This window comes from Ammospiza nelsoni, chromosome 1, assembly GCF_027579445.1.
Source record: "Ammospiza nelsoni isolate bAmmNel1 chromosome 1, bAmmNel1.pri, whole genome shotgun sequence".
Classification (NCBI taxonomy): domain Eukaryota; kingdom Metazoa; phylum Chordata; class Aves; order Passeriformes; family Passerellidae; genus Ammospiza; species Ammospiza nelsoni.
The window spans coordinates 42220448-42245941 of record NC_080633.1 but is presented as its reverse complement, the minus strand read 5'-3'; the positions used below and the strand labels follow the sequence as shown (position 1 = coordinate 42245941).

At 40.3% G+C, this 25494-nt stretch overlaps 1 protein-coding gene across 2 annotated transcripts; it reads right to left on the bottom strand.

Moving 5' to 3' along the window:
- Positions 1–313: 313 nt before the first annotated feature.
- GPD1L (glycerol-3-phosphate dehydrogenase 1 like) lies at positions 314–24535 on the bottom strand. Of its 2 annotated transcripts, none has more exons than XM_059474813.1 (8): positions 24434–24535; positions 19610–19787; positions 18275–18415; positions 14454–14592; positions 13157–13269; positions 5049–5282; positions 4585–4691; positions 314–1724 (listed from the first exon to the last, which is right to left on the bottom strand). In XM_059474813.1, exons 1-8 carry the CDS (start codon positions 24484–24486, stop codon positions 1628–1630), a joined length of 1062 nt encoding a protein of 353 aa, XP_059330796.1. In that variant the 5' UTR covers positions 24487–24535; the 3' UTR covers positions 314–1627. The 2 variants fall into 2 exon arrangements, with proteins under 2 accessions (XP_059330796.1, XP_059330805.1); XM_059474822.1 differs by having other exon boundaries at positions 13175–13269.
- Positions 24536–25494: the final 959 nt, after the last annotated feature.

The window sequence follows — 25494 nt, the reverse complement described above, 5'->3', positions numbered from 1 at the left end:
CTGACACTGCTCAGATGTTAGGTGTGGATATTCAGAGCAGATGGACAGTCTTGTTCTATAAATTCTAATGCCAACCCTTGTCTCCCAGTTGGAAGAAGGAGTCCACCCTTAATGTGCCTAGCATATATTTCACAAAAAAAACCCCCACACTTAAGTATACAAGAAAAGCAAAACAGATTTTACTCATCTATCTTCTCTTGCATCAATCTTAAAAAAAAAAAAATCTAAAAAGACCAACCTAAAAAGGCACCCCCTGCCCCCCGCCTAAAAATCTAAAAAGGCACCCCCTGCCCCCCGCCTTAAACTTCATAAAATCACAAATTTTCGAATAACAAATAAAATTAACCTCCCTGATAAAACCAAGGTTCCTGGAAAAAACCTAGTTGACACCCTGGGGAATAAAAGAGATGGATGCCTTTGAGAAGCTTTCTGGGAGATGAGTTGTAAAGGATTTGATTCAGCACCCATAAAAGTTTTGTCCAGTGAAAGAGTAACTCCAGAGCTGGGAAGGCTGGACCAGGACTACAGCCCAGTGGACGTGCCAGTGACTGGCAGGCACTGAAATGAATGCAGTCATCGTACTGGCAAACAACCCTTCTGATGACACAAGTGTGTTGTACCAGGGAATTCCCCTGACATTCCTTGGAGTGTTGTGTGGAGCTCAACACGTTGCAGCTAAGCTAAAATCACAGCAGAACAACTTGGAGCAGTGGATACCCAAGGCTATTCTTCATCAAACAAGCAACAACAGCAGTGAAGAACAACCACAGGTAAAACAATAAAATGAACTGTAGGCTCAAGGGCTCAGAACCCCCAGGTGAACACCTCTGGCTTGCTTTGGGGAATGGGATTCTAGAAGAGCCTAACAAAGAGGAACAGTAAGGGAGAAATGGAGAAATACAAAAATGCAAGGATTAAAAAACAGAAGGGGAGGTAATGATCCCCCTCTAGAATATTCCCTTTAAAACAGTGTAATTAAAAACTTTAAATTCATTTAGAAATTGGTTTCAAAGTAGCTTGACAATTTCAACAACTTTCAAAACTCAAAATATTCTTCACTACAGTTCATTGAAATATGCCTGCAGCTCCCTGAATAACTGCTACAACTTGTTTTGCATTAACATTGCTTAAATTAATATAGTCATAAGCATGCAAAATGTTAACATTTAATTGCGCATACGGAATAAAACAAAGTTCAAACAGATTCCTAGTATTTCAAGGTTACACGCTTGATCCAGCCTCTGATCAAAACCACTGGGATTCTTCCCAGAGTGCCAGCAGACTGGGGACCAGGCTTGAATAGAAGACAATAAAGCATTGTGTTTTATGGTGCAGGAGCAAACTCAAAGTACACTTGTGTATACATAGCAGGAAGGTAGTGCAACTTTTGTATTGCTGATCTTAGAGGAGTTGCATGTTAGCCAGTAAAAGGACAATCACTGAGCCAACACGGCGTGCTGTGTCACACAGGCTGGGGACAGACATCGACAGCCGCTCACAGACACTCGTGGTGCTCCTGGTGCCTAAGAGCAGCTCTGAACAAAGCTTAATGACAGCTACATCCACTGGAACCTGGACACGAATTGGAAAGGCAGAAAGCTGCGTTAGTACAACAGCCTGATGGATTTTACTTGTGCTGTGGATGATTCTGAAGGCAGGATACTATGTCTGCAACAGGTCTCCCTTCATAGCAGATTTCATACACAGCAGTGAAGAGTGGAAACCTGAGGAAAGAGGGTGGGGAAAGTGAACACAGTGTAAATTTATTCTGTAACATTTTATTAAATGAAAGAAATATAAAGGGGTGAGGAGAGGGAGGGGGAAAATGGAGAGGTCGAAAAAATTATTTCTTTTTTCTATTTACCAGGTGCAAATGCTAGGCTGAAAAGCAGGGCATAACTACAGAACCTGCACGCATCTCTGAAATAGAGTGACTCTCAGAAGCCTAGCTAGCTATAATGGAGCCTGAGACATTCATTATGCATGGCACAACCATAAAGTGTTCTAAACAATACATTTAAAACATTTTTCCTGGCTGTTCTCACAGCAGTACCCATCTGTGGTTAAAAAGGATGACTGGCACATCTGTTACGCAGTACTTCTCAGCAATAACTTGATAATACAGTATATGACCAAAAAAGACCCAGTAAAACATTGAAGGTCAAGTTTTTTAATAAGAATTGAAAAATAGACTTGGACTTTGAAAGACAAAATTCCACATCTGCTTTTTTTTTGCCCTTTTTTTTTTAGATTGGCCACATCTCCAACAACTTTCAAATTATTCAGGCTTCTCTGATAATCTGAAGGTTTGTTACAGCCAAGATACTTTACAAAATTTGTATTTGCTTTCTGTCCATCCCAAACAGTAACAGCCAGACAAGTTCAATTTTCATACAAAGCCTGTAAATTTTGGGGCTTGATTTGTTCATCAAGTACATATACCCTTTCAGCATGGCTTTTTATTCTGCTGCATTTTAACCAATGGAAATAAAAAACAAGGGTCATTGGAGATGGAGAAATAGTTAATTTCTGAGTGATTCAGAATACATCTGTATTAGGACTTTCTCCTTAGGAAATGTGTCCCAGCAGTCACTCTAAAGCTTTATGGGCTCTAATGCCCATTTCAGAGTTGAGCAGTCCTGAGCACCATGTATGATGGCCTATACATTCTGCTGTCACTATTACATTGCAGTAATGCTATCAGCACATCACCCTCAACTAGACCGACTTGAGTTTTGTTTCTACTTCATTGGTGGAAAAAAAATTACCACACAGCCACACAGCTGCTCTCTCAAATCCAATGCTAAACTCCTCAGATGGCAAAACCCTTACTAGGAAATCTGCAGAAGAAATTTATACAATGACTTCTGCATTTCTTAATGAACCTCACTCACCTTGTATGATGTACTAGGCTGAAGGGGGGTTACATTTGCTGTTGCCATAAAAGCTTTTGTTAGCGTAGGCACTAACAAAATTTGCTGTGACTGTGTGAGAGGTGGCCACAAAACAGATGAACCTCTCAGAGTAAAAGCAGGTGTCCCACAGGTTTAGGTACAATACTGGCAGGTACTGCTCAGTGAAGAAGCACCACTACTACAAGCCACAGCCTGATACCTAAGTCCTGCTGCTTATCCCAGAGAACATTACTGTGCACAGGTCTGCCACACTTCATGTGGAGAAACCTGTACCAAGGGTGACTGCAGGCTCAGGGCCAGCAAACTCCAGCTGCATCTCAGGCCTGAGCACATAAAGACAGCAAAACTACAACAAAAATTGCACCATGAGTATCAACAGGCATCAGCCCTGCTACCAAGGCTCTTCTGAACTTTGACTTTTGCACATTTCTACACAGCCTTGGGAATAGTTTTGCAAGACCAGAGTATGAAATTCTACCCTTATGAGACTCTTTCCTCTTCACTTTGAAACCATGGCTGCTTCACTGTGTTTTATGTTTTAAAGCAGTAGTTTTTTCAAAACACTTTGAAAGTTGTCTTCAACAGTCTTGTTGAATGAGACCTTTTAGGAAGAACTGACATATATATGTTGACATGCCAAAAGGAAATTAGCAACACTGTTTTCATGTCTTTTATTAAAAATACAACACAAAATCATCTCTAATGCACTTAATTTGCTGTAAGATAGAACAGGATACAAAACAACCCTCAAACACAGCATCCTGTTTCATTTAGGGAATCATAAACAGTAAAGAATGAAGCCAACATTTAAATTAATTTTTTCTGCAGTTAGCTTAATTACTGTATAGTAAGGAGACAAACTTAGGTACCTTAGATCCAAAGATAATATTAAAACATTAATCATTTAATGCAGCTGATGCATTAAAACTGGACTTTAAAAAATGCTTTTGAAAAAAAAAGTAACAAGGGTTGGTCTTTTGACTGGCAGTTTTTAAATTTCTGATTTTTCCTCTTTAACAAACAGCAACAGATAAATGTATCCCTTAATTTTGTAAGAAGACAACTGTGTGTGTGGCTATAGGAATCATTCATGTTCTGACTTGAATACAAGTGAACCAAGCCAGGACAATCTGCTTAATGTCATACCACCCTGACCTACAGAGGCAGATGAGAGGTTTTAACCTACAGCAAACTGGAAGTCACATTAAGAAGGAGAACTGCAGTATCTAAGCTAGTATCCATGTGGTGGAGGCAGTCACTCTATACAGATGATCACCAAGCTCCTCTCCTTAGAGGTAAGTAATGAATTTACTACAATGAAATGAGATGTAGCAACTTTTCACAGTCTCTTTAAGAAGCTCTAATTTCATGCATTTTTTTCTTTTCACATATTAAAACACACTTGCTGTGCTTTTCTGTAGTAGCAGAAGGCAACAATACACTCTGCAAATTGGACATTAACAAATTTAACGTCACACTAATAGCTCTATCTACACCAATATTATTTTCAGGTTCTATTCACTTCTCTTTGATTTTAACTTCTAATCTACTGTTATTACAGTGATTTTCTTTTTGGCTATTACTTTTATGAAGATATCAAAACCAAATATGCAGAAAGAATTATGGAGATAAAAAAGGGGTATGTGGAAATTGTTTCATCTATTCTTACTTGTCCAGCATTTCTTGCTTCTTCAGGATCTGATGCACTTCTGCAGAAGTCTGTGGTCCTTGGAGTTTCTGACCACGCAACATTTCTTCCTCTAATTCTTCAAGAGACTAAGCAGCAGAGGAAAAAAAAAAGAAAGCAAAGGAGAGGTATGATAAACTTTTCAGAAGCCTGACAACATAATACGGATGAAAAAAAATAAAGGTTACTGAGAGTTTTTTTCTTTTTGAAAAGTAATCTTGAGTGAGCATATAGAATATTCTCCCATGTTCTTGTTTGTAATGTTTTTTTTTTTAAATCACCACCCGCCCACCTTTTAATACCTTTACACTCATTCTAGCCAACAGATTCAGAAAAGAGGAGGAAAGAGAAGGGTGCTACCATGACTCAGCTAACTCTACTGTTACTCCAGCAACTGAGGAGTGGCAGTACTCATAGGAACAGATTCCAGCCAGAGAATGAAGTACCTTTCCAGATGTAACGAATGCTTCTGCTACACGTCGATTCCGGCCAGCGTAACACGTTGTGATGAGATCAGCAATGCCACAGCTCTCCAGGAAAGTGGCAACAGAAACCTGTCCCGTGCAAAAAATTTTGGCGAAGGCGATCATCTCCATTAGGCCAAGGCGAATAACAGCAGCTTTGGTATTGTCACCGTAGCCAAGGCCATCACAGAAACCAGCTCCCACTGCTACTACATTCTAGTAGGAAGAGAAATGGGAAATGACTCAATTACTGTTTACAGTTGTCCTCAAGAACAGCAAACACTTTACTACTGAAAGACTAGGTTGCTAGTTTGGGTTATTTTGGTTTGGCAATTTTGATGTCTATGGGATAACCTAAAAAAAAAAAAGAAAAAATATAAGGCAAACATTTCCAAGGATAAAAGCATAGTTAAAACTCTGACACAAGTTGCCCCTGAGGCTGTGGAGCTATTATTATTGACCATCTTTAAGGACAAACAGGTTGCACTACACCCAAACAAAGTTTTAGCTAGACTGAACTACTCCTGCCCTGAGGTAAGGGTGAAGCTAGACTGACATCCTACAGTCCCTTTATTCAGATTTTCTTGATGATTAAAGCACCAGTACAGCTAAAAAGCATTTAATGACATCTATGATGGCATGCTACGGGACCAAATTCAGCCAAGCCAATAGTGCCTAGCCCTTTTAAGTGTGCAGAGTTTCTATGACCATCATAGTTCATAAAGGATTCCTAAAAGGTTCAAGATACAGGAAGACCTCCCTTAGCAAAAAAATGGTTTGCTTTTTCCTTAGACCTGGTGATGACCTTCTACAAAGAATGTGCTGTTAACATTCAGCTATATGGTCCCTGCTTTGGTTACAGAACATAGACATTTGATGGGACACAATTGAGTGAAGCAACTATAAAAACTATTTTCTGGCTTGGAAGTCAGAGCAGGCACTAGCCCTGGTTCGACTATCCCCACTAAAACAATCCATCTTACACAAAAAAACCCACAAAAAGATGACATTCTGACATATAGATAAAGAAAGCAAGGAAATAATGAATGTTAATATCTTCCTGCACGAAACAGCAGCAGCAGCAGTGATTCAACAGAATGCACAGGAGAACCAACATTGTGACTCCTAATGTAGCATCTGATGCAGGGAAAAAAATAAAATTAAAAAATCAACTTTAACTGTTGATGAAGAAATATCTATAATCAGAAGATGCTACTGAAAACAACCACTGATTAACAGCTAGTTTGGTTTTGGACTGTAAGAACCACAAATGCCAGGCAGCTGTAGAGCTGTGTGGCTAGTCATGGCTAGGTGACTCTGAATCACATGAGGCCAGAGGATCAGTCATTGCTTTTTGAGCAGCTAGCTGAGGTCTAAGGTGATCCTAAAAATTGCAGACAGATATCCCAACATTAGACTTGAAGCAGCCCAAGGCAGTCAACTTTAAAATGTGGTTGTTTAAATCATCTTGGCTTAGATCTTAGCTGTGGTGATTCAGTCAAGGTACACTTCCATCAGGCACCTCTTGCAGAGCAACCTTTAATATTTTTTCACTTGATGCCAAAGCAAGAGGAAGTCAAACAGATATTTAAGAAGTTTTCAGATGGGATAACCCATTCAAATGGATTTTACATGTACGGGAAATCTCTAAGTATTTATCACTCATCTAAAAACACAAACATGACTGAACAACCTTTGGGCTTTTTCCATATACTTCTTGAACACTCCCATACTAAAGCTTCCCCTTCCCTCCAGTTTTGTCTGCTTGACTTTCCACTTTGAAGCAGTCTGCTTGATCATAATTTACAATACATTTTGGCCTACAGTATTTTGTTGTCTATTTGTACCTTTTGCAGTGTTTGTCTTTGGAGCAACAGAAATAGCCTTTTAAGTTAGTCATACCAAAACTATTTACATCTGAGGAAATGGGCTAGGGAACAAGGGAAGTTGTGAACCCAACTCTAAAACATGAGCTCCTCATTTGTACAATGTTCCCATTGAATATTCTTACACAGTTTGCAAATAATGAGGAAACAAGACAACAAATTATGCTCTAGAACACACTCCCGTGCCTAGGAGACTGTTATGTGCTGGCACACATATCCCTCAAGCCACAGCTATTAATTTACAAGGTCTACCATCTGGTTTTATTTAAATCCTTGAAGAATCTCTGACAACTGTCTGGTACCTAATATACTGTAGAGAACTAATTATACCACATTGAAAATTATACCTTACTCAAAGATGAGCCACCCCTTTAAAAACAACAACAATGACAAAAAATCTCCCCAAACTTACAACCCAGTTATCTTTCAGTCCCAAACAAGATCAAAACAGTTAGTTTGTTACTTGAAGTCTCAGGCTGTAGGCACTAAGCTGAGCTTGTTTCAGGAAGATGCACAAGCAGAACACAAACTGACACACAAGAGCCTAGTGGCACTATCACTATCGTGAGATTGTGAGATTGTATGAGAAGTACATAAGGCAGGAAGGGTGACTGACCTGGCAAAAACATCCTTCTGTATTTCATATGGTTGATTTTGAATGTTGCCACTGACAAAGACTACACCCGAAGTGTCCTGGTTTCAGTTAACTTCCTTCTTAGTAGCTGGTACAGTGCTGTGGTTTGAGTTCAGTAGGAGAATAATGTTGATAACACACTGGTGTTTTGGTGGTTTGCTAAGTACTGCTTACTTCAAGAAAGGAACTTTTTAGTGTCTCATGCTCTGCCATTGAGGAGGTGAACAAGAGTCTGGGGAGGGAGCAACACAGCCAGGAGAGCTGATCCAAACTGGCCAAAGGGATACTCCATACCATAGAATGCCATGCCCAGTATACAAACTGGAGGCATTGGTTGGGAGCCATCAGTCACTGCCTGGGGACAGGCTGGGCACTGGGCAGTGGGTGCTGAGCAACTGCAGTGTGCATCACTTGTTCTTCTTGGGTTTTCACTCTGTCCTTTGTTACAATTTCTATTACTACTGCTGATCTTGTTGCTGTATTTTCCTTGATTTCAATTGTTAAGCTGTTTGTATTTCAACCCTTGAGTTTTACTTTTTTCCGCTTATTCTCCTTCCCATCCCTGACAGGGGGTAGGGGTTTTGTGAGCGAGCAGCTGCACAATATGCAGTTGCCAGCTGGGATTAAACCACAGCTTGAAGTTACAGGAATTCCTGCAAATACCCACATACAAAGTGGGTATGTATTTGTGCAAGAGGAGAGAGCCCACATTTCCATGAGATTAGAAACTGACTGTATTTGCATGCACACATAGGAGTCTGAGAGGCCAATAAGCAAGTGCCTACTGACAAACACGTTCCACAGGTTCAAAGATACTGTCACAATAACCCCAAAAGGACTGCAACACAATGTTCCTCTTGGCCTGAGGCATTCAGAGCTCTCAAAATCACTACATGCTTAAGCAAACACACTTCCCTATTTTGGCATTAACAGCTTTTTGCATGAAAGCACACATCCTGACCATGATTTACAGTGTGGTTTCATATTGCACTTGATTTTAAGCTACTAAAATACTTTGCCCTAACAGACGAGCTGTTCTGCTATCCTGGTGTTAGTCCTGGTTATTCTAGAACATGAACAAGGAATGGATTTAGTTATTTTTTCGCTGGGCTAGTGAAGCTATGCTCCAGAAAAAAAATGCTGATCTCAGGCAGTGCTCACAGTGTGTGTCAGAACAAATGAGAGAAAATGTCCTTTACTTGTACACAACCTGCTGCAAACATGCAAGAGGTCACAAATGCAAGGACAACAGATGACCAAGAAAACAAGGACAACAAGTCTGCAGACTTTGCTGACAGATTGTTCTCCTACAGAGTCAGTCCTCAGAAGTATCCAATATCCAGTGTACAGCACATTTGTGGAGTGCCCATGCAGACAGCTTCAGCAGCCATTTCTGAGGCAACCATTACTTCTCCATAATTAAATGGATCATATTATTTCACCTTCCTTGAGGCAGTGTCACAGCTCAGCACAGCCTGCTTTCTCTCTGTTTACACATGAACCTGGAGAAGCTCATTGCTTCCCCTGATGGCTGAGAAGAGGTCAAATGAAAAGACTCAAAAAATCAAACACAGTATCAGCAGGACTGTCAGAGAGGTTAAGTATAAACTGTTTGCTTGCTCCTGGTGAACTTGAATTTCATTTCCACTCAATCTCAGGAAGAAGAAAAAACCTCTCACAATCAACTTCTAGAGTACCTACACTGACTATTCAACACTGACTGCCCTAAACACATTTTGCAAGTAACAATGCTGAGTTACATAACCTGGTAAACAACAAATCCTCACCATACTTCTTTATTAAAGGCTTAGCTGAAGCTGGAAGGTGTAGATGAGCCTGAAGCAACCTGAAAGGCAACCCCAGCTGCTGCTTGCTGCTGCTTCTTCCTACAGTAACTCACATCTGTCCTTGGCTGCTGCCACTTGAGGGTTTTTAACTCTCTGGATCCCTGATCATCAGGCAGCTGGAGCATGGCTTTTCCATATCCAGAGGTTAGATTCTCAATCCTCCTCCTCTCAGGCACCCCTTGCACTGCTGCACTGGGTAAGTGAGCTAAACTGGGGTATGGTTTACCCCTGAGACTGCAACTACAAGCATCTAAATGGCCTCTCAAGGATGTGGCCAGGTTCATACCCCAGCTCAGTCTGGCCTCACATCTGTGCTGCTTCTAGCTCCACACTGGCACAGGTGGTGAGGACTCTAAGAACACCTCTGAGGTGACAACCTTGCGTCCATGCCGCTCTGCACAATCACATCCATCAGTATCCAACAGCACCTCCATATGTGAGCATAGCTGCACATACTATTTTTAGGTGACATAAACTTTAAGCATTTTCTAGGAAGGCCCATTTATCATCTGATAAATGGCAGGTGTACTTGTAGGTGGCCTTGAGTCATGCTGCCTGTAAAGCCAACTGGGCACCTTGAAACAACTATCCAAATTTCAACTTCGTCAGTTTCTGTCCCCAACTCCTAGAAAAGGTCAACAGACAAATGTGAAATGTTCATCAGCCCTCAAAAGAAAAAAAATATCCTCACGAAGAACATGCCAAGCACTTTTGTTCCAACAGCCAGGTTACAGTAGAAAGCTGTTCCTCCTCAGTGCCATCAGATTTTGTAAAGTCACTGCCACTGTCTATTCAGTCAGTGTCCAAGCTGGCACAAGACTGCTTTTTCATGGCACTGATTTCTGCACTTCACTTTATCTCCACCAGCCCATTGTCACAAATCTAAATACAGTAAATGAAGTGGATATTCTATACATATCCATATATAAATAGCAATCAAACACATGTTTTCCTATGATCACCCAGCTGCACTACCTAATATTACAGTCTTAACTCAAATAGGCTTCCAAAACCAAATTTCAAACCTGTAATTATCATTGTAAGGGAAAGCTGTGCTCAGAGCATTCTTTGTTACCCTTCTGTATTTTTCCCAAGCTTTAGGCAACCACCCACGCTGAAAATCTTCCCTGCATAGAAAGGCTTGCAGAAATAAAAAGAGAGGTAGAGTGCAGGCTTTTAACAGCTAGTCCATTATGCCAGTAATAACAGGAAAGTCTCCTTTTCCTAAGCTGGTATTTGCAGGAAAGTGCAGAAGCTGGAAAAATGTAGTTTTCCATAGTGTACTCTTTCTCATCCTTCAAATACCAACACAGGAACTGTTTTTACTATTTCCACATCTAAAAAGACAGTCTGGAGTGACATTTTGAATTGGCACTGCTATAGAAAGAGGGTAGAGCCTCTCTTTTCATGCCAATGTCTCCATGCAACATGACAGTGTCACCTTCTGAAATTGGAACTTCCTCCTTCCAGGAAGTTAAACAAAGCTAATATTTACTATTTTTTACTGAAGTAACTTCCCAAGTTTAACAAACTGTCAGCTGACTGAAGCTACACATTAGATTTTACTCTGAAGAAAAAAGTCTACTTTTCAAATTTTCATTACAAAGACTATCAGATGAATGATAAGAAAGCAGAGCTCTTTTAGAAAATATGTACAGCTTCTAAGAAAAAACACTATTCATATCTGAGTTTTGCATTTTGCTTTGCACTATGGTAATAAAACCTTATCCACAGGTTTAATTTTAGCTTCTTTATTTTCTTTCAGAGCCAGACATGTTCCCAATGCATTAATAAAATTTTTCAATCTTTGAGAGTAAAACACCTGAGGACATTGTTTACATGCTGCCACCACAAGATTTAGGATAAACTAGAAAGGGTTTTAAATTAAAAACTACTTTAAAAATACCATTTTATTAATATTTTCTTTTAGATTAAGACAGACTTGTATGATTAAAGACATCACCCACACTAGAATGATGGGTCTATGCCACCAGTTTTGCCTTTTAATTATGCAAGAAATCCACAGTACTTGTAAACCAGTTAATCTATCTTTAATTCACTTTTTGTTTAGACCTTATACCATGCATTTTTTGGAAATTTCAATTCAATTATAAAATATACTGCAATCAATATGAAATAACTAGAGCACACAGAATATAAACACCTTTTCAGAAATACAACTAGACAGTTCAGTCTGCAGGATGCATGAAGAATAATGAAGCAGAAGAGAGCAATAAAGCAAGGTTACAAAAATCCCCTAAAGTCTCACCTTAGTATCTTTCCAAGTCAAGAATAACAATCTATTTAAATTCTACTGCAGTTCCAAAGAAATATTGGTATCTTGCCTGACTTAGACCTTTTCAGTGGAGTTCTGAGTGTGTGCTGACTACCTGCCCAGTTTGACGGGCATGCTCATCTCTAATGCCCTTTCACAAGATTTGTGTGGATGAAAATTTCCTGGGACAGAACTCCTCTATCAGACAAGGATTTAAGCTAGTCAGAAAACATCCTGCTGAGCAGGTTTCAAAGAAAAATAAATCTGCAAAACTTTTTCAAGGGTCAGGGATTTCTTTTCTGGTAACCTTCCCACATCACCCACATCATTTTAAAGCAATGGCTGTGGAGCTGAATTACAAGCTCCATAATTTCAAGAAATTTCTCTCTGTACAGTAACTCCAAAGCATGCTGCGGCAAAACACCTAACCCCATCAGTACACAGACCCATTACCTCCTCTTTCTCAGGCCTTCCAGTATGACAGCTGTCAAGACAAAATTAAGGAAATTAATATGCCAAAAAAATGCTATTATATCTATCCAGCTACTTTCACTAAGCAGGAATCAGAGTTCCTTATCTTAAGACATCATTGCTTGGTGTGGTAGCTTTGCAAGCCAGTTAATTTAGTTCAGACAAAATTTCAACAGCAAAACCAAAGGCAGACAAAATAATTATTCAAAACACAAAAAATAAATGAGTAAGCCAAAATAATTATTAAACCACTACACCCATCAGAAATTATTCAGGATAGGTATCAGATAATGTGAGCTACTGTACTGTTTGCTAGGGTGCCAAACAATTAATGCCTCCCTTTACATATGGCCTGTAAATGAACCTGAAAAAATAGCCATTAAAAATGTTTAAGTTAGCCTTTGCTTCCCGTTGGCATCAATTTTGTTATGAAAAAATTTTGGATGAATTACTGTCCAAAATAACTTTTTTCCTATTCAGGTAATTTCTGCATGTGATTATCCACACAAACCTTATGTAGTATATGTCCATAAAATATGAACACATGAGTGCTCACATTGCTTCAGTCAATGAAGAGGGAGACATTTTTGTCAACAGATACGAAGCATTAATGCTAACTTCTTTCTCCCTTTCTATTGGTGAACACATTGTTGCAAAAAGAAAAAGGGAACTAAAATAGACTTAGAAATATATCAGCCAGTTAGATGAAATCAATACTTGCTTCATGACTGTGTGTAAGTTAAGTGGAAGATGTAGAAAGAGAACCTGGCAGATGGTGAGACACGGATCTAAAAGCTAGCACTCAGAAAATGCTGCTCCCTCATTTCCCCTCTGGCTCTTCTGGAAATGTTGTGTTGCAGTTTTACATATTATAAAAAATACAATGAACTTTATTTTTAAAATGGAAATACCCTCGTTTCTTTTCCTACAAGGATCACTATTTCATCTGTGTGTCACCTGCAGCCTGTTAATCTTACCTTCAGAGCACCACACACCTCAACTGCATCTGCATCATCTACTACAGTTATTCGGAAGTTTGGAGTCTGCAGGAGTTCTTTGAAGAGAAGGCCATTTTCCAAAACTTTGCAGCCTATTGAGAGAGAGAAAGGAAAGCTAAAAAAAAAGGAATAATTTATCTGTATGTTTTTTAGCCTTTCCTGTGCAAGCCAAAATGCCTAAAAGCAGAGATAAGGTCATTTTATTTCAATCCTAAATAGAAACCCTGTTCTAAAGGACCAATCACGGTGACATCGCACTTAAAAGCTCTGCACTGAGTTATTGAGGACTTTTACCAATTTATTGTCTGCTCAGCAACAGGTTCTAAATAACAATTCCATTAACTCACTGTCCATTTTTTGATCACTGTCTTTAAAAAGAACAGCAAATAATAAAACAGAGATGAATTAAGAAGGAGCAATTCTACCAATTATTTCAAAGCGAGCACACCAGAAAAATACCTACTGATAAAGGTATGTCAAAGCTGCTTTATTAATCAAGCATGCTGCCCCTGACAATTGTTTTTGAACACTAAGATGCTGTTCAACCATTCAAAATTAAGTTCAATGCAAAAGCTGTGAAATGAGATGTTACAAAGCTAGCAGTGCACAAAACTCTAAAAATTAACACTGAAGAAAACCATAATATGAACTCTGTGCCATAAAGTGTGAGTATGTGTAAGTACCTGTATACATATACACACACACATGCCTTTCTAGAAAATGTAAAACCCAAGACTAGGCACATCCTCATGCTGCAAACGTGTGCAGACATCAACACAGAAGTAAAACAATTTCTAGTTTTTGTGGGAACAAAGTATTTTGAGGAATTAAAAGAAGATACCTTAAAAAAACAAACAAGAAAGTCAAACCAAAACAAACACATGAAGGTACTATCTTTGACAATAGCACCTGAGCTGGAGTACAGAATTTATAATTGTTTATCCATGTAAAGCCATTCAGACCCAAGAAAAAATCTTAAACAAAGTAATAAAATGAAGCAGTTTGTTATATGAAGGGTGATAAAAAACATGCTTGTATTTCACATACTAAGGTAATAACCCTGGTAAGAATAGGTAAAATTGTGGTCTTCTCTCTCCCTCTATTCCCAGTATTGTCCTAGTACTTTTGGAAGCATAAACATTCTAGGAAATTCAACCAACAGCTTCTGGTAACAGTCAGCTAATGTCGAAAACAGTGACATTTGAGCTATTTGGTGAGCGCCTGTGAGGACAGGTGCATGTTTATTTTTAAATATTCTTACAACTTGGAACAGTACCTATTGTGGTTTCACAGAATTTGTCTGCTGCCACCTCACTGGCAATGTTAGCTCCCATCAGCACACTGATGTCTATTCCCATCTTCTCTCGAATAATGTCAGAGATCAGTTTGAGTCCCTCCGGGCCTTGATCTATTCCCTGCAGCCAACATTAAATGGAATTACTAAACAGTCATTCATTAGGCACAGTAGAGATGCAAGCAGAACACAATTAGTCTTGTCCACAGGTGAGAAGTGAAACAAGGACTATTCAGAGACTAAAGATGACAGGTGTACTACCACAGGCACTTATGCTATTTTGACCTCTCCAAGATGTTTTAGAATTGTAGGAGGCAGCACCTTAAGACTTAGGACTAAACTCTAGATGATGAAACCAGTTTTTATTCCATCCTCAAAGATCTGATTCTAAGAAGTGCTGAACATTCTGCTTTTTTAGTTCAGAAATCAAGGGCTTATTATCAGTATATCCTTAATCAGTGAGGCATAACCAATCCATCAGTTATGAACCAGACCTGAACTTGGATTTGAAATTACACTGAAACTCACAAAATGGCATCTGAATAATTTGTTTTGTGAAGAGATATCCGAACTGAAATATCAGAGGCAGGTTCCCCAGTGTACAACCAACAACAGTTTAGTAGTAGAAATACAAAAGGAACAGCCATTCACAGATATGTAGAAAGCTGAACAACTGAGAATAATTTAACTTTTAAGGATATTTTTAATCTGTATTTATAACACACTCTTTACAAAGTGTGAAAAAAGGGCAGAAATAGGGTCTTAGAAAAGATCACCCCACATATTAATGCTGCAGAGAAGAGAGTCTGGTACCCTGAACTGCCTGAACTAGAACTTCAAATAAGATCACCTTCTTCCCATAAAACTCTTTTCTCCCAGCCTGCTAAATGCAGAATCCTTTTCAGCTTTTATTACAGGGGTATGCAGACCAGCTATTGAAATAGCCATTCTTTCCCACAATATACCACAATACTTTATTTTAAGGCTGAGGATTTGATACTTTTGGAATTAGTAATTTTGAGTTATGATTTATAGACAAAAAGTGTGATCCTGTATTACTTCCATATATACATATACATACACACTTGTATGCTGCCAGTAGTGACATTTCAGGCAGGCAGTAGTTTCCACAGGTTAAAGGTGCTGCTCCTTAAATAACATGGTGCAATGAAGAGACATGCAGAAATGCCTGTATAAAACCTGCCAATTAAACTAATGCTTGCATTTCTGCATTATTTTTCAATTTGTATTGCTTAATGCACAGCTCTGCTTTCTCATCTTTAATGAGCCATACAGAAACAACCTGAAAGCAAGCACACAATACATGTTGCATTTTTTCCCCCAGAGTGCCAAAAATGTCCTCACAAAATAACTGTAAGGCCCCTCTTCCTAAGCAGGCAAATAATAAACAGAAAAGCATGCACACATTGGGAACAGCTCCAAAAATGTAAACACCTACACAACAATTATTCATGCAAGTGAAAGGAGACCAGAAAGGCTTAGGTGCCAGATTTTGCTCCATTGTGAAACAGACATAACTCCTGACAAAGTCCAGGAGAGCTGCACCTGTTTCTTGTAGCGTTAAATCCAATACTGAATGACAGAATAAAAACCAAACACCCCTTCCTCCCTGCAAAAACAAGGCTCCACCATTTTCACTGGGCAGCAATGGTCTGCAGGCAAAGCCAGCAACCTTACTGCTTGCATCCTAACACGCCTGTCAGAGCAATCCCTGGAGTCAGTAACAGGGAAATGGAAATGAGACTGATGTTGAGGTTGCCTGAAGAGTATTTTGAATGACTTTCAGCTAGCCTGCAACTTACGCTCACTGCTGTACTGCACTCCAAGTTTTATATGGTTCCTCACCCCACAGCCACACAGTCACTTGTAAGGTTTCCATCGACAAAGAGCTAATGTAAAACAACACAGATGCAAATGTTTCAACAGAAACTACTATTAACCAGCAGATAAATGTCTTTATTTCCCAAAGACTCAGTTTTATTGTCAGACATTAGGCTCTGCATGAAGATTAGACTGTCAGAAAGAAAAAAAAAAAACCAAAAAAAAAGACTAAAAGATGACACGCTGCTAACTTGACAGCCAATTTAGAAAGCATAGAAATGAGATGTCCCACGAATAATAGTTTTCAGAGCAGAACTGCACTTTAACTATCAAAGTTAACACAAGCCACTTTAACAGTATTAGCATTGAGCATGAGACTCAAAAATTATGACACTGATGAAAACAGCATCCCTAAAGAATATGTAAAAGTGGAGGAAAGAATGTGGTGTTAAATCTCTACCCTTTCTTCTCAAATGACACTTTTAATGATGCTATGTTATGCCTTTTTAGTTGTGCCTTTTCATAAATACTGGCACGTACTTTGCATTCTCCTGCAAAACATTAAGGGGCCTCACAGCATTTCTTTGCAAAGGCTGCCTATGGATGCAGTGCTGCAATGTGACAGTGGGAAGCTGCCCAGTAACCAACCCTGCACTGCATGGCAAGTGCCACAATTTCATTTCCACCACTACACTATGCGTGGACTTTTTGTTTTGCTGGGGGTTTCTGTCTGTTTGGAGTTTAGCTTTTTTTTTTAGTGTAAGGATTTCTTCCCCTTCCACACACTCCCTTTTTTTCTTTTTTGTTTTTGTTTTGCCAAATATAGCCATTAATCAACACCCCATTAGAGAACTGGTGATTAGTATCCAGAACTAATTCCAAGGGAAAATAGGCCCAGGACCCTGACTTCACATATGCTGACTTAAGCCTCATTTAGTCCAGCAATTTCATTAGTTATATTAGGAGAATATAAATCACATTTAGCAAATTAAAGGAGAATAAATATCTTCAGTATTTTTAACAGTACCTTATTTTACCTTCCTATGTTTAAAGAGTTTTTCTACAATTTGGAGCAAGAACACTTTGGAAGCATTACTTTTTCATACCTCAGAGCAATATACCAGTCAGCACTGACAAAACAATAGATTTTGTGGGCTTTGTTAGCCAAACTAAAGAGACAAGCTTGCAGCATGCAGTGATTGAGGATTTTTCTTCTTTTTTTGAGCACAGATCCATAAATGTATGATTTTCCAGAGATGACAGGAAACAAGGGAATGTGTGCCAAGAAAGTGGCCTACAAAGCCACAACAAACCACAATCTTCCAAACCTCTTGGGAATTGCTTATTATTTCCAGAGGAAAAAAGCCCACCCACCCAAAAACAATCCCAAAAATAAGCTAATCCACATTTTTAAATTTTTCTGCCAGCAAAACTAAAAACACTCCAATGAAATGCCTCCCACACCTCTGCCCTTTCCTATTTCCTATGCTCAAACTGTCTTTGGGCGATGCTGAACAGACTCTCTTGTTGCAACATAATATTTGACATGAACAAGAGCACTATCCTCTCAATCACATGAAATTCTCTCAGCAGTTCTTGAAATGATCAACTCAGCATGTGGGATGTGCATTAACAATCACAGCATTATGCTTGTGCTCTGCTCTTCATCTAATGATGCTTTTGGAAACAACAAATAAAAGACTGGAGAGCTTAGCGGTGCAAAACATATCATCTCCCTCTTTCTTTCTAGAAGTCTTGTGAAGAGCCTCATTTTCCCCTTCCTGCAAGCCTTGCGTAACAATCCACTAATGACCAAGACAAATTCTAATCTTACATCTAGAAAGGTTTAATGGACCAATCAAGTGAATAATGCACTGAAACTTTGCATATCAAAATATCAAGTCACCTTGTCTCAGCTCCATGACACATTCTCAGTTATTAATGCAGGGTATTTATTGTACCTTTATGAGACTTATGCCGAGGGCTGTACTGGGTACGTGTCCTGTGATTTCATCGCAGACTTGCTGGATGAACTGATGAGGAATGACAAAAACCAGCAAGTCTGCATCCTGTACCGCTTCACGAAGGTCTGGAATAGCAACCTGTGCAGTTATGGGAGAGAAAGGCTGCATAACTTCTCAAAATTAACACTACACACAAGTGGTATCTAATAAAACTAAAATCACAGAATTAATTAGCTTGGAAAAGACCTCTGAGATCATTGAGTCCAACCTTGGAACAAACACCACCCAGTCCACTGGGCTGCAGCACTGAGTGCCACATCTGGTCCTTTCTCAAACACCTCCAGGGATGGTGACTCCACCACTTCCCTGGGCACCCCATTCTAATGTTCAGTCACTCCTTCTGGGAAGAAATCCCTCTCAATTCCCAAACTGAACTGTCGGGAGTTTAGTTCAAGCATGGCTTAAAGAAAAAGGCCACGAAGCCATGCAACTGAGAGAAAAGTAACAGGTAGCTGTGAAGCAGTTTCAAAGCAGTTTCCAGCCTGACTTCTATAAACAATTAGTCTCTCTCAGGCATCATTGTATAAACAATAAAGTTCTCAGGCAGTCTTCCCATAACAAAGGTAACATCCTCTCTGGGAAAAGATGGCACCCTGGGAACAGTTATGGAAGTTTTGAGAACCGTTCGTATCACAGTGAGAACACTGGTTTTGTAAACAATCAACGGTATTGTAAAACAAAAGGAGTGGTTAGAGTTTTCTCTGTTAGCCTATCGTAAACCTGGATTTTGGAATATGCATGAAGTTAATTAACACTGTTATTTAAAGTGACTGATCGATCAATAAATTCGGAGTTCGATGCACAATGGTCGTTCTCCCCCTCACTTCAACACTGAACCTCCCAGTTGGATCTTGAACCTGAGCAGTTTGGTCTCAAGCTGAATGCCATAAACTACTGCATTTTGTCACTGAAAATAAGCAGTAGCATAGACTTCCCAGACCAACAGCTCCAATCCAAGGTTGAGGCCAATTTTTTTTTTTATGGGTATAGTCAAAGCTATTAATCTTGCTCTTGTTCTCACACTTGCTTTCTTGTACAGAAATTGAAATAATATAAAAACCAATAGTGATAGGAAGAAAGAGTACATTGGATTTACTTAACTGCAAAATTACATAATTTTACTTGTTTAAATTTTTGATGTCATCAGTAAAATAGCATAGTCTGAAATATTATAGACCCTAGAGGTGTTAACAAAACAAATTTCTAGCTCCATTTACAGCATAAGCAATATTTCCTATGCTCCATAACTACAATTTAGCTTTTGAGCCTTACCACATTATCAGGCAGCTTGCATCCAGGGAGATACTTTACGTTTTCATGGTCAGTATTTATGATTTCTGTCAGTTTTCTCCCATTAATATCCTCCTCGAAGACCCACATGTTCACTGTGGGATCAAACTTCTGCAATTTTTTTACATTATTACCTATTATTCTGGCAACTGCAGAACCCCTGCACAAAAGAAAACAAAAACAGTTTTAAAAAATTATGGTTTTGCTGTAGGAAAAAGAAGACTTTGTTTTTAAAACAATCACAAATTCACACATTATTTGACCAGCTACCATAAAACATTCTGATCTGGTAAAATAAGTGGAAAAATACACTAGTCATTCACATCTGCTGCCTTCTCTCAACTACAGCTAAAGTAGGTTGGACTGACGCATTTACTGAAACATCCTTACTTATTTTGTTTTCTTATTGGCTATCCACTGAGAGTTTAGGTTACTGTATTTCCCCAAATCAAATTAACTGTGTCTTCAAAGCCGAGGTAAAAGTGACATATTAAATTTTATTAAATGTGTCACTTTCACCTCTAAAAGAGATGAGAAGCTTCTTTGCTGAGATGACTGACTCATAAGTTCTTGTACAATACCAATAGGCATTGAAAGCCAAGAATCATTTACATGTTGCAGAAGTTGTGAGCTTCATGGCTGTGCAGCCAACCTCACAGACCTGAACTATTGGAACAGCATCCTCTGAAACTGCATGGAGACAAGTCCATTACTGTTATCCTCATATTCTCCCCAAGAACAGCATACAGTGAGATCTGCATTACAGTGATCAATTTTAATTCTGAAATCTCTAAGCAGTAACAAAATTAATCACAATTACAAGAGGAGGAACAAACACAATCTTCCCTTTCATTGTTTTATTAAACCTGTTAACCTAAGTTCCTTTCCTGGAATAGAAGGTAATTTCATAATTACTGATAACCTACTAAGGAGACACAAAAAATTTTAAGAGATGTGATAAAAATACAGAGTAATGATCTAAGGCTTACATGTGTGTGTGTGTGTGTGTGTGTGTGTGTGTAAACCACACACTTTATTAGGAGGTAAGAACACTAACTTTTCCAATCTAGTTATACTCACACGATCCCCAAATTTATATTGCACATTGCTTATAATAAACCCATAGCTGGCAACTGAACAAAGTGGGTTCATTCTGCCTCAAGATCTTATGATATGGCACAACTCATTGGGCTATATTAAAGATGTGTGCTAGCACATGCCTAAGGTCACTTTCTAAGTAGCAGCAGAAAAAGAATTTAGTACCCTAAGGAGACCTTTTATAGTCAAACCATAAAACTGTGTGTCTAAAAAGACTGGAATTTACTTCTCCAATAGCACTTCACACACTAAAAATGCCCCCAGGTTCAGGAGGTGATACAGAAGACAATTGCAAGCCATCTCTAATCAAGCTTGACCAGCGTGGTTTCTGCTGCACTGGTACACAGCTCACCAGCTCAGCCTCCAAATGTCAGATCCATACACACAGCAGAGCTCACATTCAACACAGCTCAGGTACGTGTTCTTTAGACAGTGCTTTGAGTTCCTTGAACAAAAGCACATTTACTCCTACAGATTTATATACAAAGTTGGGATCCTGGCAAACCCACTGCCTTCTGTTTTCAACTTCACTGCATATTCTCTGTGCTTGCTGGTGACAGAGCAAGACAGAAATAACTGATTCAGCAACTCTCTGACTGGGATTTTCAGTCTGCCAACAGGTCTGGCAGTGTGTACTACTTATGTGAGACATTAATTCTATTACTATTTAACACTTAAATGCCTGAGCTGTCTTTTTTTTTTTTTCACCCTTTGAATGCAGTATTAGGAAAAGTGGAGATTTGCCTAGTCTTAGTTTCTGAATTCAAGAAGACAAGAAGATTCTCCTGACTGGCATGTCTGGTTCATCATTTCCCATGATGTTGCAATCACTCTTTCAGTACCATTTCACAGTTGGCCTGCTGTCCCCTCACCACTTTTTAACTAAAGCACAAAGCCAAAAAGCTCCTTAACTTGCCCTGATAACAGCAGCAGTGGAGGTCACAACATGCAAGTGCAAATGATATAATTATCTAGCGCTACCACTGTCCCTGTAAAATCACCTCAGTTAAACCACAGTTCCTCCCAGTTTTCTACAAGTTCCTAGCTGCATAAACCCCTCTGTCCAGTAACTTCCCATCTCCCAAATTTTACAGTTTCTGTTCAACTTTGGCAATCAGGTTACCTAAAGACTGGTTCCAAGAAAATGATGAGGGATAAATTGTGGCTGTGCACACCTCATTAACTTGCCCTGGGAGTGTTATCAGAACAGGCTACAGAACATGATCAAGGCAGGCTTGCAGTGCTTTAAATGACTCTGGGCACTGTCCTTGAATCCCAGGGCTCCAAGGTGTACTCTCTCAACACTCCAGACACCTTACTTTATTCCCTGTCTTAAAAGATGCTAACAGAATCACTGATCCAGCAGCTGAGCAACCCTAAAAGGGCAAGGCCAGCAGACAGCACAGCTCCTGCTCTCCAGGCTGAGCCATCTGTCCTGTCCCATGATCTTCCATCAGGTGTCAAGTGACCCCTGCCAAGTCAACTTCATTGTTAAGGTGACCTGCCATTGTTAAGGTAGCAAACCAGCCAAACAGGTCTGACTGGAAGCAGTCAATCAACCAAGGCAACTGGCTTAACTCTTCTAAAGCTACTGTCCTGCCAAGCTCCTTCAGGGCGTTTTTCATCCCAGATATAGGTTAAAGGGCTATGAAAAGAATTGTCTGACGGAATCACCTCACACAGAACCCCAAAACCCACTGTCTCCAAACTGCTCAAGAGGCCAAACCCCACTCAGATCAACTACTTACATGCCTACAATTTAGGCACCACCAATCACACACTCTTATAACTCAGGCTTCAAAAGTAGATAATGCCAAATATCAATGATCAGATATTTACAAATGCTTCAATTTCTTTCTAGTTACTTGCTTTAAAGCATTAAATACTAATATTTTAATTAAGTATTTTAGGACTGCAGGCCCCATATCAAAAGGCGCTTTCAAGGTTTACAAATTTAGTCCAATTTAGTTCAATGATTACACATACACAGTGCTCATACACAGAATCACAGTGCTCTTTGCAGTCAGGGTCTGGTGTCTGCCATCCCATGGACTTTGAGGAAGAAACCACCTACCTCTCCAAAAATTACTATTTTCAATTTTGGATTACTTTGGTTTCTGCTTTACTCACATGAAATTACATATGAAAGAAGCTGTAAGTTATTTACATACATTTATCCCCAAAAGGAAGAGCGAATGCTGCTACCAGGCAGTAGCTTTTTTCTTTCTCTCAGCACAGGAGATATGGGCATTTTGCCACCAACTCATCCCATTAGACAGGAACTTTTCTTATTTATTAAGCTGATCCAGTGAGGTGTAAACAAAATACATTTGCATATGGTTATTGCTAGTAGGTAATATCTCCAAATCTTTTGCTTCTGTAAGAGTTTCACAGTGAATCAAATACAAATGGAGTCAAACTTCCCGTGAAACTTTTTCCAGACTTCAACTATACAACAACAGCCACCATATTCCTAAAAAACAAGCTCTAACTGCGTAAATTCCTTGTGATATGAAATGCAATGCACACATTTTACAAGCTGGTGCAAGGAAAGCAAGAGATGCTGCACTGAAACATTAGCCATTCCCTCAACAAGGCGATCACAAAGAAAATTAAAACTTGGCAGCTGCTGGTGTTTTTAACAGCAGCAAAAGCCAACTGCATGGAGTGGGCGGGCAGGGGATGAGCAACATGTCTAAGATCATCCTGACAAAAGACAGGCAAATTTGGTTTAATAAAACACAGTGGCTTGCTCTGCACGGAATTCTTCTGAGTTTAATGTCTTAAAAGCCAATGGTACCTGAATAATTTTTGCTTAGCATTAGAAATTGGAAGTGACAAACTGTGAAGCCCTATTTCTATAACACATTGTACTTAATTTATTCACTGTAAAGAGGGATCTGGTGTAAGAAAGAGAAGTAACTAAAGAAGACAAAGGGTTATTAACACGATACTCCTCTGGAAGAATGATGTCAAGTAAGTCTATTGCTTTCAGTGGATGAAGAAGCAAGTTTATTTAAGTCTAATTATAAACTAGACATAGGGACAGCAATAAAACCTAATCTCAAGCTCTCAGTGTGCTTCAGCATAATCATTTTGGAGGGAAAAGAAAACGAAGGTATTTCGAATAACCCAATGTCTCGCAATTCTTTTTTGAACTGTCTTTGGCAATAGGCACATAAGAACACAGAAAACCCCGAACAACACTTTTGTAGACAAGTGAGGTTGTTAGTGAAGCTCTACAAGCAGGGAGTAAGTTGGGGAAAAAAATTTAAAATGTACAGCATCTTTAATGTCTACGTCATCTGCTATCGGACAATGCGCCCAACAAATACCAGGTTAAAAATATCCTAGAACAACTTCTTCGCAGGACACGCGGGTGTTTACAGGCACTAAAACCGCGGGCTCCATTCTGCCGCTTCTTCCTCCGAGTACGTCACGGCAGCACCTCTGCTCCGAGGGAGCCCCGAGGGGCAGGGCAGGACGAGCCCTCCCGCATGGAACCAGCGCGACCCAGAGCCCGCCACGGTCCGGCGCCACCGCGCTCCGCCGCCGGCACCGGGTGGCCTCACGGTCGCCACCCGAGGGGAGCGCGGCCGCGGCGCCGGGCGGGAACCGACAGCAAGGCCCGGGCGGGCACCGCCTCCGGGAAAGCCGGGCCGCGGCGGCCGCCGAGGTGCTCGCCTTGCCAGGGGCCGCCGCACTCACCAGTTGCCCGAGCCCACGATGCAGACCTTGAGGGGGCCGGCGGAGAGCGCCATGGCAGCGCCGCCCGCTCCCCGCCACAGCGGCCAGAGCTCCGTGAGGCGCCCGCCCCCCGCTCCCGCCTCCGCCGTCAGGGCATGGCCCGCTCTCCCTCCGCCCCTGCGGCGTGACGGGAACTGTAGTTCCGCCCCCCGGCCGCTCGGACCGCGGCGGCTGAGGGTGAGGGGGCCGAACAAAGCAGGAAATCCCGTAGGCACTGTGGCGTATCGCAGAGCCACGGAATCATTTAGGTTCGAAAAGACTTCTGAGAGCATCGAATCCAACCTATGCCGAGCACTACAACCAGACCATGGCACTGAGTGGCCATGTCCAGTCTTTCCTTAAACACCTCCACCGACGGTGACTCCACCACATCCCTGGACAGTCCATTGCAATATCTAATCACCCTTTCTGCGAAGAAATTCCACCTAATGTCCAACCTGAACCTGGCATAGCTTAAGACTGTGTCCTCTTGTCGTTTCACTTGTGACTTGGGAGAAGAGGCTGGTCTTCACCTGGGTACAACCTCCTTTCAGGTAATTCTAGACATCAATAAAGTCTCCTCTGAGCCTCCTTCCCTAGGCTAAACAACCCCAGCTCCCTCAGCCACTCCTCACAGGACTTGTGCTCCTGACCCTTCACCAGCCATGTTGCCCTTTTCTGCACACACTTAATGTCCTTCCTGAATAGAGGGGTCCAGAACTGGACACAGCACTCAAGTTGTGGCCTCACCACTGCCAAGTGCAGCAGAAGAATCCGTATTGTCACCATTATCTGCTGAACTAATATACATTTCAGCCATATATGTAACAGCAAAACTTCTGCTCTCTCCTACTTCTATGTAGCTTTGGAGCAAGTCTGTGATCACTAAGTCGGCTCTCAGTTGTGGAGGAACCGATGTATCAGGTAATAAAGCATGTTAGGCCTGGAGAGATCTTAGAAACAGAAATATGAGTGTTTCCAAATACTTCTTTGCCCTCAGCCTTTAGCCAAAATCATATTGTTGTCTATCGCACATGCTTCTC